This window comes from Plectropomus leopardus, chromosome 14 (assembly GCF_026936395.1).
Source record: "Plectropomus leopardus strain MGB_pleo_1.0 chromosome 14, ASM2693639v1, whole genome shotgun sequence".
NCBI classification, from domain to species: Eukaryota; Metazoa; Chordata; class Actinopteri; order Perciformes; family Serranidae; genus Plectropomus; species Plectropomus leopardus.
Window position 1 is genome coordinate 18,363,163 of NC_142189.1, and position 15,341 is coordinate 18,378,503.

General features: G+C 38.6%; 1 protein-coding gene across 1 annotated transcript; it reads right to left on the bottom strand.

Annotated features, from left to right (window-relative positions):
• Positions 1-172: 172 nt before the first annotated feature.
• On the bottom strand, positions 173-14,215 carry kif15 (kinesin family member 15). Its single transcript, XM_042500674.2, has 35 exons — positions 14,045-14,215; positions 13,812-13,842; positions 12,483-12,669; positions 12,272-12,348; positions 12,105-12,142; positions 11,907-12,004; positions 11,627-11,806; positions 11,127-11,336; positions 10,906-11,031; positions 10,358-10,480; positions 10,110-10,257; positions 9,817-9,908; positions 9,510-9,719; positions 9,006-9,171; positions 8,768-8,906; positions 7,893-8,034; positions 7,599-7,766; positions 7,381-7,509; positions 7,149-7,254; positions 6,873-7,038; positions 6,636-6,786; positions 5,984-6,069; positions 5,793-5,871; positions 5,616-5,702; positions 5,412-5,516; positions 5,144-5,266; positions 4,730-4,876; positions 4,505-4,600; positions 4,226-4,390; positions 3,118-3,221; positions 2,954-3,020; positions 2,830-2,867; positions 2,581-2,713; positions 1,414-1,545; positions 173-1,324 (listed from the first exon to the last, which is right to left on the bottom strand). The coding sequence occupies exons 1-35, from the start codon at positions 14,061-14,063 to the stop codon at positions 1,250-1,252; spliced, it is 4,143 nt and encodes a 1,380-aa protein (XP_042356608.2). The 5' UTR covers positions 14,064-14,215; the 3' UTR covers positions 173-1,249.
• Between the last annotated feature and the right edge of the window lie 1,126 nt (positions 14,216-15,341).

Genomic DNA, 15,341 nt, shown 5'->3' on the forward strand with positions numbered 1-15,341 from the left:
CACTATATTTATCTTACAGCTTTAGTTACTTTACAAATTAAGATTTTTGCATTAAAAAACATGACTTTAAAAAAGGTTTCTGTGAAAATAAACTACCCAATTGTCTTAAGTACATCTGAGTGATTAGTCGATTGATCAATTTGCCAATGGACTGAGAATTAATTTGCAATTATTGTTTTTTTTTTCAAGAATATATTTATTACATTTTTATATATCTGACACAGAACAACAAAAAAAAGCTGGAGCAGCATGACATGATAAAATGAGTCCCTAAAATTAAGAAAATAAAAACAAAAATAATGGGCATTATATTCCTCCCCAACCCTTACCATCCCCTAGGTGGCAACTATTTTTGATCATCATGAAAGAATTTTTTTAATTTTGAGTTGTTGTGGTTTCTTTCTCTCTTCCCTATTGGGTACTTTTATTTCTAATACTCCAAGTACATGTTGCTGATAATACTTAATTATCAATCAATCAATCAATAATTATCATCATACTTAATTATTACTTAATATCAAAGTTACTTAAATTATCTTTTTTTAAAAATCTAAATATTAAAACCTTTGCAGCAATACTTTAAGTAAAGCAGAGGTATGTGAGTATGTCAAATAAAATTATTAATTCAAATATTTTATAAAAAAAATTTAAAAAAAATCCGTTTATTTCTATCAGATCCATAGACCTGGATGAAAGAAAATCTTTATCCACAAGCTTATTTTTCACATCTCTCAAGATCTGTCATGAGATTGATTAAATTTTTAGGAATCAAAACTAAAACATACAAAGTGAGACGTTAAAATTCAGATTTTTTTTTTTTTTTAATTACATGTTCCAAAAAAATAAAAAAATTCATTAAGCTATAAAACTCACTGGCTATACGCCTCAGTAAGATGGTAAATTACAAGAATACAGCTCAGATGGTCAGATGAAGACCACAGTAAAAGAACTAAGCACCTAAAAAAGTTTTCACATTCTGATGTGGTTACCAGCATTGTGGTTAGAAACCCAACAAGGTCAAGACAAAATAGAGCTGGACTAATGGTCTGTCACAGCTGGTCTGCCCATGCTGGTCAAGATACAGTATGTATGTACAGTATGCCTCTTGGGAAATAAAAAATATATAAGAGATGTTATAATATAAACACATATAATGAGCAAAGTCATTACTGCACACTCCCTGAATGTCTTTGAAGCCTTTTTGACTGGAAAAGATGCACCTCAATTAAAACAATTAAAAATCAGGGATTTACGTCATCTCCAGTAGAGGACATCCAATGTTTTCTCGCATCAAGTTAATCTCCGTTCTGAGCTTTTCATTTTCCTTTAAAGCAAAAGAAAATCACAAAGTTCATTCAAGTGAGTTCACGCGATCAAAGAGAAACACTGTTTGATAATAGAAATGTTTGTTACCTCTTGAAGTTTTGTGTTGTCCTTTTTCAGCTTCACCAGATATTCAATCCTCTGTTTGTGGTTCTTGTGCCCAACAAGTTTTCCGTTCTCCTCCGACAGCTGAACATTCTGCTTACGGAGAACCTCATTCTCCTGTGGAACAGCAATCATGGCAACAATTATGATGATGTTTGTGAAAACTATAACATGCATTTCCTGACATTTTATACAATAAATATTTAATCTATAAATCAATAGGATGCAGCCCTAATTGGTTTTCAGTGTTCAAACTGTGGTTGGTAACTTAGAAAAAAAGAACTTTTTAATTTTTTTTCTGAAACTGCATAAATATTCACACATATTCTGTAAAAACAATCATGATCCTCTACGTACTCAAACGGTGATAGAGAAACTATTACTGTGTGTTTGCAGTTTACTGAGTTTCGGCTTCTGTGATTTTTTACTGCATACACGCTGAAGAAAATCTCTGCACACCTGAATGTATGACAGGTACGTCTGCAGAGGGTGCATTTTATTTTATTAATCTGATTATTTCTCTTATGCTGTATCTATAAACAAAGAGAAACTCCGGGGCCCGGTCCAGCTTTCTGCTGAAAATAACAGATCGTCATCAGGCGTATCAGATATACCCGATAAAGGTCTGTTAGACCAAAATGTTGTTTTATTCATTCAATTATTATGTCAGCAGTAAGCCGGACAGTTTATGGGCGTTTCTCCTTTTGTTTATAGACACCACGTGAGAAGTAATCAGACACACAAGAAAGGAACCCCTATTAGCCTGATGGACTGTCCCTGCCCCGTGTGCACGGGAAACTGAAGGAGAAAACAATGGAAAAGTTGTTGTTTTTTTTTTTTCAGATGCCCTTAAACATATGGAGGGAATCTAATGATGATAACTACACATGAGTACTTTCACCAGGAAAAAAAATGCAGTGATGACAGTAATGAGTTCAATCCCGATGTACGCATCACATTACCGCGGTATTGCGTTATTGCAGTTACTGTCACAGCCCAGGAACTTATTAGCAGTCTTTCTCTGGGGACTGTGACTATGTATACCAAATTTCAGCTACTGTCTGTGTTGCTAGGGATGCATTTCATCGTACTTGAAGGCTTCACCATACCAAACCGCTTTCTTTAATAAAAGATATACTAATCCACTCTGACCTGGAGTAGTTTCTCCTCATCCTGTATCCTCTGGTTCAGGTCTCTCAACTGTAGACAGCGGTTCCTCAGCTCAGTGGTCAACTCCTGAACACAGGTTTGAGACTGGGCCAACATCGACTCCTGCGCTTGCAGTCTAATCCACAGCACAAAGACACAGACAGAGCTTGTCAAACAATAAGCATTAATTAAGGATCAGAGTAACATGTACTGACAAAATGTTCAATTAATCTACTTAAATAAAGCACTTACTGTTTTTTAGTATCAGACAGCTTCTGCATTACTTTGATCTATTAATCAATGAGAGATAAACAAATGAGTAAATGATTATGCAATAAAGAAAGAAAATAAAACCCGCAGATACACAAATACAAACCTTATCTTCTCTTTCTTCCTGTAGCTCTTTGAGTACAGATTGCTTGATGGTTTCATTCAGCTCCTCACTGAAAATGACAACATTATTATTTATGCCATCAACAATGGATGACGTAAAGTATACTAGGGCAGTGGATGGCTGAATGAAGGATGAATAAACTCAACCCATTTTTGTTTCCATTTGGTGTCAGCTGGCTCTGCTTGGTGTAAAACTGGTCAAGTAAAGCCTGAATCTCAATGCGGACCATCTCTTTCTCAGTCAGCTGCGTCTGAGGACAGTGAAATCACATTATAAGTATCAATGGACCTTAAAGGGGCAGTATGCTTTTTTTTTTAAGTAGTCTTGTAAGATGTACATGTCAATAGTCAGTGCCTACAGTACATGACATTAAGAACGCATCCAGTTTGGAAAGGCAGCCAGGAGTACCACCATGGAGGCTAAACAATGCACTGCTGTGATCGGGGGCAGCAGCAAAACATATTTTAGCCACCTGAAATACACTATAGAGTATTTTCACTGCTACTTACTTACTTAATTTCATATAGCCCTTTCTTACATCATCTACTCTTTAAAAGCCAGACTCCTCTGACAAAAACAGTCATTTTTATCTCTCAGAACACAGTAGTTGCTGGTGTACTGCTGCTACGATTGGTTTGTTTGTTTGTGTCGTTGCATGAAATGGATGCTTTAAAGTGTTTGCTCAGGTTCACGAAAGTTACACAATAACACAAACAAACTAAGTGATTGAGGTAACGACGCACAGCATCTCCAGTGTTCTGCAGAGTACAATTACTATTCTTGTCAAAGGAGTCTGTTCACTGTTGGAACAGGTCGAATGACGGCAAGGTAAAGCCATGGTAACATTCGAAACGTGGCATACACGAGGCACCCAGTGGCTCAGTTAGTAGAACGGGCATGTAGGTTCCTCTCTTTGTCCCCCTCTCACGCTTGAGCTGTCCTGTCCATTAAAGGCTAAAAGCCCAAGAAAATAATCTTTAAACATGGCATACACTTAAACAGATAGATATTTTTTTAAGTTGCTAAAATACATTTTTTTGCTGTCGACAGCAGTACAGTTTAGTTTCCAGTAATCCAGCCTGCGCATCCCAACTGTGGACATGCCACCCGCCATCTACTGTAGGTAATGTACTGACTGTGGATAACTACACTACTACTCATAACAGCCCACTTCAAAAAGTCCAAATGAAAATGAATGCACCAGTCCTGTGATGAACATCAATAAATTAATTCAACTTTTGTATAATGATGTACCTTCAGCCTTTGGATCTCCTCGTTCTTGGCGGCCCTCTCTGCGTTCAGCTCAGCTAAAAGAATCTCCATGGTCATCATGGAGGAGCGCCGATTCTCAAGCTCCCTCTCCTGGCTCTCTAGCACCTGAGTCAGGTCTCTATTGAAACTTCCTGGAGTGCAGGGAGTCTTCAGAGACAGATAAATAAAAATAATAATAATAAAAGAAAATAAAATTTTTAAAAAAATAAAAAGATCAGTACATGATGCATTTCTGTCTGAAATATGCCACACGTGTATTACCCTTGGTAATGATTTAGGTGTCACTGTCAGTCCAGCGAGGGGTTTGAAGCTTTCATTTCTGATCGTTCTTTCGACAGCTTCTTGCTGTTGTTGCACCTGGTACAAAATAAGAGTTTTGGTCTTATTTTGTACATTTTAATAAAATGTTAAACCATAAGATTTTTTACATGACTGGTTTTGTATGTTTGCTTTTTGTTGAGATGATGAAAATAAAAAAGAAATCACCTTTTGCTGTAGATTCTGTATCATGATGTCCTTCTGGGCCATTTGCTCTTGAGATGCTTGGAGAAGGCTGTTCTGCTCATCCAAGACCTTAGTGAGTCTCTCAACCTCTTCAGTGGCATAAACAACCTCCTCCTGCAACACCTCCACCTGAAGACAGACGGACGGGGACACACACACACACACACACACACACACACACACACACACACACACACACACACACACACACACACACACACACACACACACACACACACACACACACACACACACACACACACACACACACACACACACAGAGACAATTTATATTGTAGCTTTTTTTGCCATCTACAAAAATGGTCTCGGGTAGCTATTCCTTGCAGAAAATGTACCAAAATAAATAAAAGAAGTGCTTAACATGATGAAACTTACCTCTATTTTGTCGGATGCTACCCGCCTCTCTAAAGCTTCCTTCAGGTCACAGACTTCTGCCTGCATCTTAGAGTTTTGCTCCTGGATATCGTCCCTTCCAAGGCAGGCAGCATTATACTTGGCCTGGAAGAGCAATTCCATCATTATAATAAACTTATCCTGACTGATTCAAACATATGAGGCGGTAGAGTAAAGGAATAAGTAACTGAAGCAAACCACAAAGTTGTTAAGACAAATTAAGGGTTAAATAGGTGGAGGAGTAAAGTACTGTGATGTCTTTGATGTCTTCAGACAAGTGGGTGATGATCTCGTCCTTCTGACTCTGCTCACTGCGGAGGTCTCTGGTTTTGTTTATCAGATCTAGAACAAAGTCCTGTCAAAATACACAGGTGGGATTCAGGAGGGTAGCAGATACACCGCATTTATATTTGGAGGAATAAGAAACAGGAGAGAATTAATCTCTCAGGCTTACTTTGTCCTCTTCAATCTTCTGCTCCAAGCCTTTTATTGTTTCGTTGGCAGAGCTCAAATTTTGCTCGAGATCCACAGTTTTGGATGCCTTCAAAACAGAACACAGGGAACTACTGAGCTGCAGTTATTGTTAAGATGGTCATGATTCTCAAACATTTATGCTGTTCATAGGACTGACCTGTTGTTGGGTCTGTACCGTCAGGTCTGAGACTTGTTTTCTAAGCTGCGTATTCTGCTCCACCGTTTCAATAAGTTCTCTGAAGGCATACACAAAGGTCATTTGAGATGACATTAGAGTTATTTTAGATGTTAAAAACTGTTGTAAGCAATTCTTGAAAAAAATAAAAATAAAACTACGGAAAAACTTACTTTGATGTACTTTCTTTGTTTTCTCTTAACTGGGAGATCAGGGTGCTCGTGTGTGCTTGCTCAGTTTGCAGAGAATTATTCAGCTCCTATAACAGAAAAAAAACAGTACACAGAGGCTGAGAGCATTATTGTTTGCAATTTCCAAAAGCTGTTGTCACAAGATTTCAAGTTAATGATTTTGTTATCTCTAGAAAGCAAGCTCTGGAATCTTGAGATAATGAGATAGTCAACCAGTTAACGCGAAAAAACGAAAGGTCGTTTACTCTTATTATTAGGAATGTTTATGATAGATCATGCATGCCAGTAAGAAGCTTAAAAATTGTAGTAACTGGTCTAACAAATTTCAGATCAAGGAGTACCCATTTTTGAGTTCTCAATAATTATCCTGTGATCTTAAAAAAAAAATCAAAGTTGTTTTCCTGTAATAAATTTGTCTTGTGATGTCAAAAAAATCTGCCTTTCATTTTCTCAAAAAAAAAATCGACCTAGGTTGATCAATTTCTACGAGAAAACAAGCTTTGTTATACCAAGATAATGCCATTAAAAATGATTGCAAGGGCATCCATTCTCAACTTCTGTAGAGTTAAGAGATCACAAGTCACATTTCAGGATAAAATAAAACATCCATAGTTAAGTTTATGAGTTCACCTACCATGAGCTGTGCCTTCAGTTCATCAATCTCCTGCTGCCTGTCCTGCAGCTGCTGTTTCGCCTGATCAGCCTCAAACTTGGCCTCAGCTTGGAGTTGATCAAATGAGTCCTGCAGTGACCGATGCTGCTCCAAAAGCTGCTCCCATTCCAGCCTGGAATAAAAACATGAAAGTTGGAGGGCATCTGAACACATGGGATCAGGACATGTCAGGGTGCAAAGGTATTAGACCATGCTTACTGGACTTTGTCAAGTTGAAGCTGTGTGCTGATCAGACTGTTGGAGAGCGTGCTCATCTCTTTGTGCTGCTCGCTCTGGACATCTCTCAACTCGTTCCTCACAGCGGCCAACTCCTTATCGGACGACTGCAGCACCACGCGAAGATCACGGATCTCAGTTCTCAGCACTAAAAGGGAGGGGGTGGGGGGGTGTTGTCACCTACCTCAATCTCACAGAAACTTTCAAGTTCAACATCAGCAAAAACCTGGGTGAATACAAGAAGTGTCAGCCCCTTACCTTCTGCAGCTTGCTGTTCAGACTGCAGGCTCTCCTGCAGATCATTGACAGCCTTCTGCAGGTTGAGATGATCTCTATTCCTGTTTGCTCGCTCAGAAGAAAGCAGCTGCATCAGGTTTAAAGAAAAAGAATGGCTGGGTAAAGAGCAAATTCCCACATATCCAATAAAAATATGTTTAAATAAAAAACACTGTAAAAAAAACTGTAAATGTGCAACAAGAAGAAACTCTACCTCATCCTTGCGTTCAGACTCTTGTGACATGACAGTAATCTGCTCCTCAAGTTTTGCAATTTGCTGCAGCAGCTTGCTGTTCTTCAGCTCCTCCTCATTAAACTGCGTCTGGACACGGCTCACTTGTTCCTGATGAGAAATCGGAGATAGTTTGAGACAATGACAGGACTTAATGTGTTTTCTGTACACACATTTAACAATAAACCACACTGCTGTACCTGCACTTGACGCAGTTCCTCAGTTAAGGCCATCTCGGTCATGTCTGAAGGAGGCGGCTCAGTCCAAATGTCTTCTGCATCATCGTCTTTCCCATTCAGGTGTTCGGGGCTTGAGAGAGGCACGAGACGGGTCCGCAAGTTGTACGCTTTGGTGGGCGTGGTGAGAATCTGATATAATAGACATTTGAAGGATAAAAGATAAGGACTTTGCACAGTGCTTGTTAGAGAGTCTGCAAGGCGAAAATACAATAAATACAGAGGCTTGCCTCACAGTGATCTGAATACAAGTTTCACCTTTATAGTTTCAACATGAATTCTGTTCAACTCGGAGACCTCGTGTTTCTTGTGAGCATTTGTGGCTTCCAAAATGTTTTCCAAATGTCTGTTGGACTTGTCAAGGTATCTTTTCTCAGACTCCAGCCGTGATATCTGTTTCCTGGAACACAAAGCACCATCAAAAACTACATTAAGCTCCGCAAAACTTACATCACAAGCACATAAAGGCATTGCATGAAAAGTGATATCTTAACATCCCTAAAATAAATCAACCTCACAGTTAGGGCTGTAACTATTATTTTAATCACTGATCAATCTGTTGATTATTATTTAGATTCATTAATTAATTCAGTCTAGAAAATGTTGAAAAAAAAGTCTATCTGCATTTCCCAAAGCCCATGATGACATTCAAAAAATGTTGTTTTCTAAACTACATAAAGATATTCAGTTTACTGTCATAAAGGAGTATAGAAACCACAAAATATTCACATTTAGGAAGCTAGAATCAGAGAATTTTGACTTTTTCTCCTTAAAAAATTACTCAAACCAATCAACAGATTATCAAATTAGTTGACAACTAATTACTTTATCATTGCAGCTCTACATACAAGGAAAAAAAATATGACATTCTCGTAGTCTAAATTGAAACAGCTTCTACCTGAAGCTAGAAAATTAGGTGTGCAATATTCAAATATATATTACAAAAAGCAGATTTACCAAGTAGGGGAGGACTGTCACACCATCAAATATATGAAGCACAAAAAGATAGTTATTAAATATGGCTACCTATAAACGTCCCTCGACAGGTTTCCAAACATCTGCTAAGCTTTTCTAGATAACACCCATGTGAATGTGATTTAAGAGAGGTTTTCGTCATTAAACCACTCCCTTACTTGGTAACTTCTTTGTACTCCTCAAAGGCCTGAAAGGCGCCTGTGAGGTCAGACTGTTTCTGAAGCAGCTGAGCCTTCAGCTTCTCAATTGTAGCTGCAGAGGCAGAATCTACAGCCGGGGTCGAAGAGGCTGCTGGAGCTGTGGAGCAACATGAGTTTATTAAACATGAGATCAGCACATATCAGATACAATACATTTACTTGGCCATTTATCTAATGAAGCTAATGATTAGCTTACTTTCTGTCTCCATGACTCTCTGGAAGGCCTCTTCCAGCTCGGCAGAAATTTGGACCGCAGCTTCTTGAGCTTTCACCACTGATTCAAGAGAACGAAGCTGACGGTTCTCCTCTCTGAGGCTGAAGTTCTCCGCTGCATATCGAGTCATCTTTGGGTGATGTTCAACCTAAGAGGGCAAAATTGTGTACATGGGAAAATCGTGTGGCACAGATGCAACATTTTGGAAATGTAGGTCTGTTATCTAAAAATGTTTTTAAAAAAAAACAACTAACAAATATAGAAGATCTAATTTGACTCTGCTGTTCCTTTTAGAGTAAGCAGCTACAAAAAAAACATACTTTGGATTTTAGAGGAAACTAATTGTGTCAATATGTCAAAATAAAACAAGTTTTGTATAACTCAACTATAGGTCCTCCACACTGACCATGCAGCCCCACATTATACACACATGTACAGTCGTCAGCAGTGAGTTAGGCAGTGTTCAAATGGTATTAGATTTTGTACCTGATCTCTCAAGATCTTTATCTCTTCTTTCAGTTGGTCAATCAGAGTCTGAGATTCCTTGTCCGACAGTAAGACTTGTCCTGCCTTTAATTTTTTCTCAAGGCGATAGATGTGGTCCTCCCGAAACCTGACAATCATTCGGCTGGAATGGATGAACTTGTCTTTCTGGGTCCAAGCCTCCTCAAGCTTAGCCACTTTCTCCTGCAGCATCTGAGTGTAGTCAAACATTACTGTAAGTTTTCCTGCACCAACAGCTTAATGATTTCCAAAAATAAATGACAGTGAAAAAAACAAAATTTTCTCATACCCTCTTCTCCTCTTCTCTTTTCCTCCACAGACGAACGGCAGCCATGAACTTTGCTTTATATGAGACATCATGTTGATTTTCGTTGTATGGACCTGATGAGAAAAGCTGATTTACACTATTGCAACACACCAGAAAACACCTGTTTAAAAACATGTGATGCAGTAGCCCAAGTTACTTTATTATTGCTGACACAAAGTCAACATGTTGACTAAATCTTGTGTTTACAAACAATAACCGACAATCCCTGCATAGTATATCTTTAAAGTCCACACGTCTGGTTTGTGAATAGTTACCTCTGGGGAGTTCAGGTCCTCCTGGTGCTACATCTCTCCCATAGTCCACAGACCGAGAAGTAAGTGCTTGCGCAAGCTGCTCTTTCAGCTTCTTCACCTCAGCTTGTAACTGTCTCACATTTCCCTGTGTGTCTTCATTGATGATGGCCTGGAAAACAGAATAATTGCACAGGGATGAGGTTACAAAGTGCTTTTTGAAATCACAAGAACTTGGTTTAGTCTAGTCTGTTTCAGTTAATGAGAGATACCTTATTCTTGATCAACTTTGCTCTCTGAGCAAACTGCAAGGTGGACAGCGTTTCTCCAAAACACTTTGAACCAGGATGCACATTGGCTATGATGTAAGTCTTTGCATTTCCTCCAAGAGAGTCCTGAGGCAACGATAGTATTTGTTACAGCACATACCTATTAAAATTATACAGTGCAATTACATCTTTAAGTGTAGTATATAAGATATAGTTTAGCATATAAGATATAGTTTACCAAAGCAAAAAGAATACAAATCAATATGAAGCAAAATTCAATACTTAAATGTAAAATGCACAAGATTGATACTTCTTTACTTTAATTTTATATCCACAAGTATTTCTTAGACCAACTCATTCCAATAGTGATTTCAGGAGCCATAACAGCATGAAAAAAGTGTATTTTTTACCAAGAAACTGCATGTCAAGCAACTGAAAAAACTGTATGTACAATCTCTTAATTGCAGGGAAGTCCCAACTAATACACAACAAAATAACAAATTCTCTTACAAATCCATATCCAATCACATTGTGTATATAGAGTCACTCACCCTGAGCAAGAAGGTGAGTTTCGAATCTCTGTAGCAGATGTGGCGGTTCTTCCCATTGGACACATCAACCAGTGCCATGATCACCTGACCGAGACACATGAGGGAGCGATTGATGCTGCTGGCCTCCTGAAAGAGAAGCAATGCATACAACAGCTGTTAGCACAAGCAAGCTATGAATGCAGTGCCTCAGTATGAGACTGAATTCATGAGCAAAGTTTCACCTTGAGTCTGGAGCCTTCTGTGTGTGTGTCTTTCTGTCGCTCAGACCCCGCAAGATCGACCAAGTTCAACTGGGACATTCTGATGTTCACCACTTCATTGATTGACTCTTTGGACTCCAAAGTCATGGTGAACACTGCGTGAGATCTGGAAGACTCTCGGTTCATAGAGGTCGAGGCCACTCGTCGATTACGCCAGCCCATAGACAGCACCTGTGTGATTTCAAATAAAAATTCTGCACTTTTCCACAGTACATTCCTAAGATGACACCTGCACTTATTTATCAAATTCAATGTGATCTCAAATGTGTGCAGAAATGTGATGCTTTTTAATGAAGAAAACAAATAATCAAGCGTTTTTACATGATAATGGAACTAGATACAAGGTGTATAGTAATGTGGGGGTTTCATCCCCTCTTACTCGTCAGAAAGTAAGAGTGTTAGCATGCATTATCAAGTACAAAAACCTTGTATGAGCCCCAAAAGGCAAGGGTTTTTTTTACCTGGTAGGCTTCAGCGGCTGAGTTGACAAACTTCTCCACAGCTCCCTCAACAAACAAGCCTTTCTTGATATTCTCCCTGAGAAAAAGGCAGGCTGAGGCTGTGTCCAGAAGGTCGTAAATTTGTTCATTGTAAATCTCAATGAATGAACATTTGCAAAGGAAACTCTTGGCCTGGCCAGACTTTAAGGAAAAAGAAGAATCAAAGTACCGACTTAATTAGAAACCAAACATGAAATATTGCTTTACAACACTGTCATGGTGATGAAATGTTGCAGCTCACCCGTTCCACTTCTCTGTTGATGAGAAAAAACAGGTACTCAAAACTTCGAGGAATAACCCCCCTGAGTTCATCTGTGAAGTTATCCAACTCGGATGGTCCTAAAGTCGGAGAAAAAATAAAGTGTCACTACAATCATTCTACTGCTGGATTTTAAAAGCATTTATCGAACACAATGTAAATAACACATTAAATTCTCACCAAGCATGGTGAATGTTTTTCCTGAGCCTGTTTGTCCGCTGCAGAAGCAAGAGAAAAATCCAGTGAGCAATTATGTTGGTGCTGCACACGAAGCACAATGCAAAGTGATTGTGCCATAAAATATTTTTTTAATTATATAATTTATAAACAATGTAAAGTCCACTTACTAGGCAAATATAGTACCATTGTATCCATTCATGCAAGACTCAACAATGTTCTTTGCCACACTGTTGAATACAGCGTCCTGTTGAAGAATGACAGAGAAACATTATGCACACAACGACAAAGACCAACTTCATGAGTTAAAACAGTCTACTCAGACTAGTTCTGCTCAGTCCAGTGCTATAGTGACTATGAACATTGCTGTATGCTCCTAACCTGAGACGTGTCCATGTCTGCAACATGATCATAAGTGAAGGTTCGTGGTTCTGGTTTTGATAGCAGACGGATGGTGTTGGGTGAAGTGACCGTGAGACACAGTTGTTGGTCCCCATCTGTGGTCAGCCCAGTACTCTGGGTCAGAGGTCGTACTCGAACAAAGACTTTGATCGAGTCGCTGTCATTGCTGTAAGGCCAGAAATGAAAATGAAACCATTAACACTGTAAAACACACAAATTTTGTCAATGATGATGGGAACTAAACACAGCCTTGAAAAGCAGGGAAGTGTTTCATATTGTTTCCTATTTCATGGAGAACATTTTGACAAGTCACAGCAGAAAAGGCACAAGCACATCAAATCAGCAAACCTAGAGGTCAAATTCACAGAATCACCTCAGACAAAAAAAGCAATCACACAGACACGTGCAGTTGGGAAGACTCAGGGTGCTTGAGCCCCTCGATGTCCAAGGTGCTCTATTGTTTCAGCAAGTATTTCTCACTTTTGATATAACAAGTACAATGACATTATTGCTCATTATATGAAATCAAATCAAAAAGAAGACTTGACATTGTTGTACTGTAGTGTATATTTATTTAAAAAAGGGAACTCCAAAGATAAAATATTATCAAATAGCCGGATCACCTCTGACCTATCATAAAAACCCTTCCTTTATCAGTTAGCTGACAGGGCAACCACGACTATGACTATACAAAAAATATAAAAAAAAGAACACCATATCCAACAGCATTATAATGTATTTGTCATGTTAGAAATTACTCTCTTTTTTGGGGTCATTAATAGATTATATGAAATTTTAAAAGGGTTCCTGTTCGGGATTTCCCTGACTATGTCCATGTCAAATTTATAGTGATTTTACTGTTCAGTTTAGGGGAAATTTAACAGGGGAAATCGACTCAAATTACGTATTAACATTCATAATCACCTCATATTTATTTATCATAATGCCCCTACAGTTTCACGGGGAGGGGCAGTGACAGTATAGTGCAGTTTGTTGTAGATTCCATGTTACAGTCGGTTTGAAAATGAGATGCTGTAGCTTAGCAGATTATGTTGTTAATTATGAAGGTGAATGAGGTTTTAAAATATAACTTCGTGTGCCCCCTTTTTCATTTTGAGCACTTGCCCCTCTAAAGGTCTATGCACGGCCCTGCCAAGGACCGCATACTAAGGGGTATGGGCCAACGACTGCACTTTAGCACATTTAATAATAGTACTGTGCCAATGCTAGCAACTAGCAATAACTTAAGGTACGTGCGGTCAGATTTTGTTAAGACAAAAACAGCAGTGCGTCCTAGAGGTACATTACCTGGCAGCAAGTTGGCTTGAATCAGCACATCCTGTCAACAGAAACATAAGATTGTTAACGTCTGTTCAGTTAAGGTGGACACGACAGCTGTAAAGTGAGGTAACGTTAGCTAAATCGCGTTAGCCGACACCGACTAGGTTACCAAAAAACCGTGAACGTTAGCGTCAACAAGATCAACGAGATAGCCATGATGACATTCAGTTTGCAAGACGAACAAATACGCGGTACGTTACCTTTTCCACTGGAATTCATTGTTGACAAAGAAATGTGAGCTGTTATGTGGTAACTTTCTTCATAGTAAAGTCAGACGAAAGAGGACGACGGTGTTTGTGTTTATCCTTCGAAATTGGCGGGCAGGTCTGCTTCTGCTTCTTCTTCTTCTTCCTGACGGGTCACAAACCATCATGGCGGGTGCACACCGCCACCTACTGTAGCACAGAGAGAAGACACGGATACTCAAGTTGTTGACAAAATGTGAGGAGGCCAGGTCCCAGGGTCCAGGGTCCAGGGTCCAGCGCCGCAGTCCCATTCATGTTTCTAGTATTTTAGTACATTTCTGGGTTTTTATGAAGTTTCTAGGATTATACGGCGTTTAAAGGATTTTAGGATGTTCATAGGATTTCAAAAACATTTCAGGAATTTTTGGTCGTTTCCGTGATTTTAGGATGTAGCTGGGATTTAGGACATTTCTAGGATCATATGATTTGAAGATTGTCAGACGTTGCAAGGATTTTAGCACGGTTCTTTGATTTGGGACATCTAGGTTTTGGGGGTGTTTCTATTTTAGGACATTTCTCGGATTTTAGGATATAGGACAATTCTAGGATTGCGGAATATATCAAGGTGTTTTATTACGTTTCCGTGATTTTAGGATATTTCTGGGATTTTAGGACGTTTATAGGATCATATGACATTTCTAGGATGTAAAGCCATTTCTAGGATTTCAGAACATTTCTCGGATTTTAGGATATGCTTATTGGACATTTCTGGGAAAGAATTTTTATGACGTGATTTTATGATGTTCCTGTGCTTTTAGGATATTTCTGAGATTTTAGGACTTTTCTTGGATCATATGACATTTCTAGGATGTAAAGCCATTTCTAGGATTTCAGAACATTTCCAGTATTTTAGCATGTTTCTCGGATTTTAGGACATTTCTAGGTTTTTGGGATGTTTCTATTTCAGGACATTTCTCGGATTTTAGGATATAGGACAATTCTAGGATTGCAGAATATATCAAGGAGTTTTATTACGTTTCCGTGATTTTAGGATATTTCTGGGATTTTAGGATGTTTGTTGGATCATATGACATTTCTAGGATGTAAAGCCATTTCTAGGATTTCAGAACATTTCTCGGATTTTAGGATATGATTATTGGACATTTCTGGGATTGCAAAATATTTACGGATTTTTATGACGTGATTTTATGATGTTCCCGTGATTTTAGGATATTTCTGAGATTTTAGGACTTTTCTAGGATCATATGACATTTCTAGGATGTAAAGCCATTTCTAGGATTTCAGAACATTT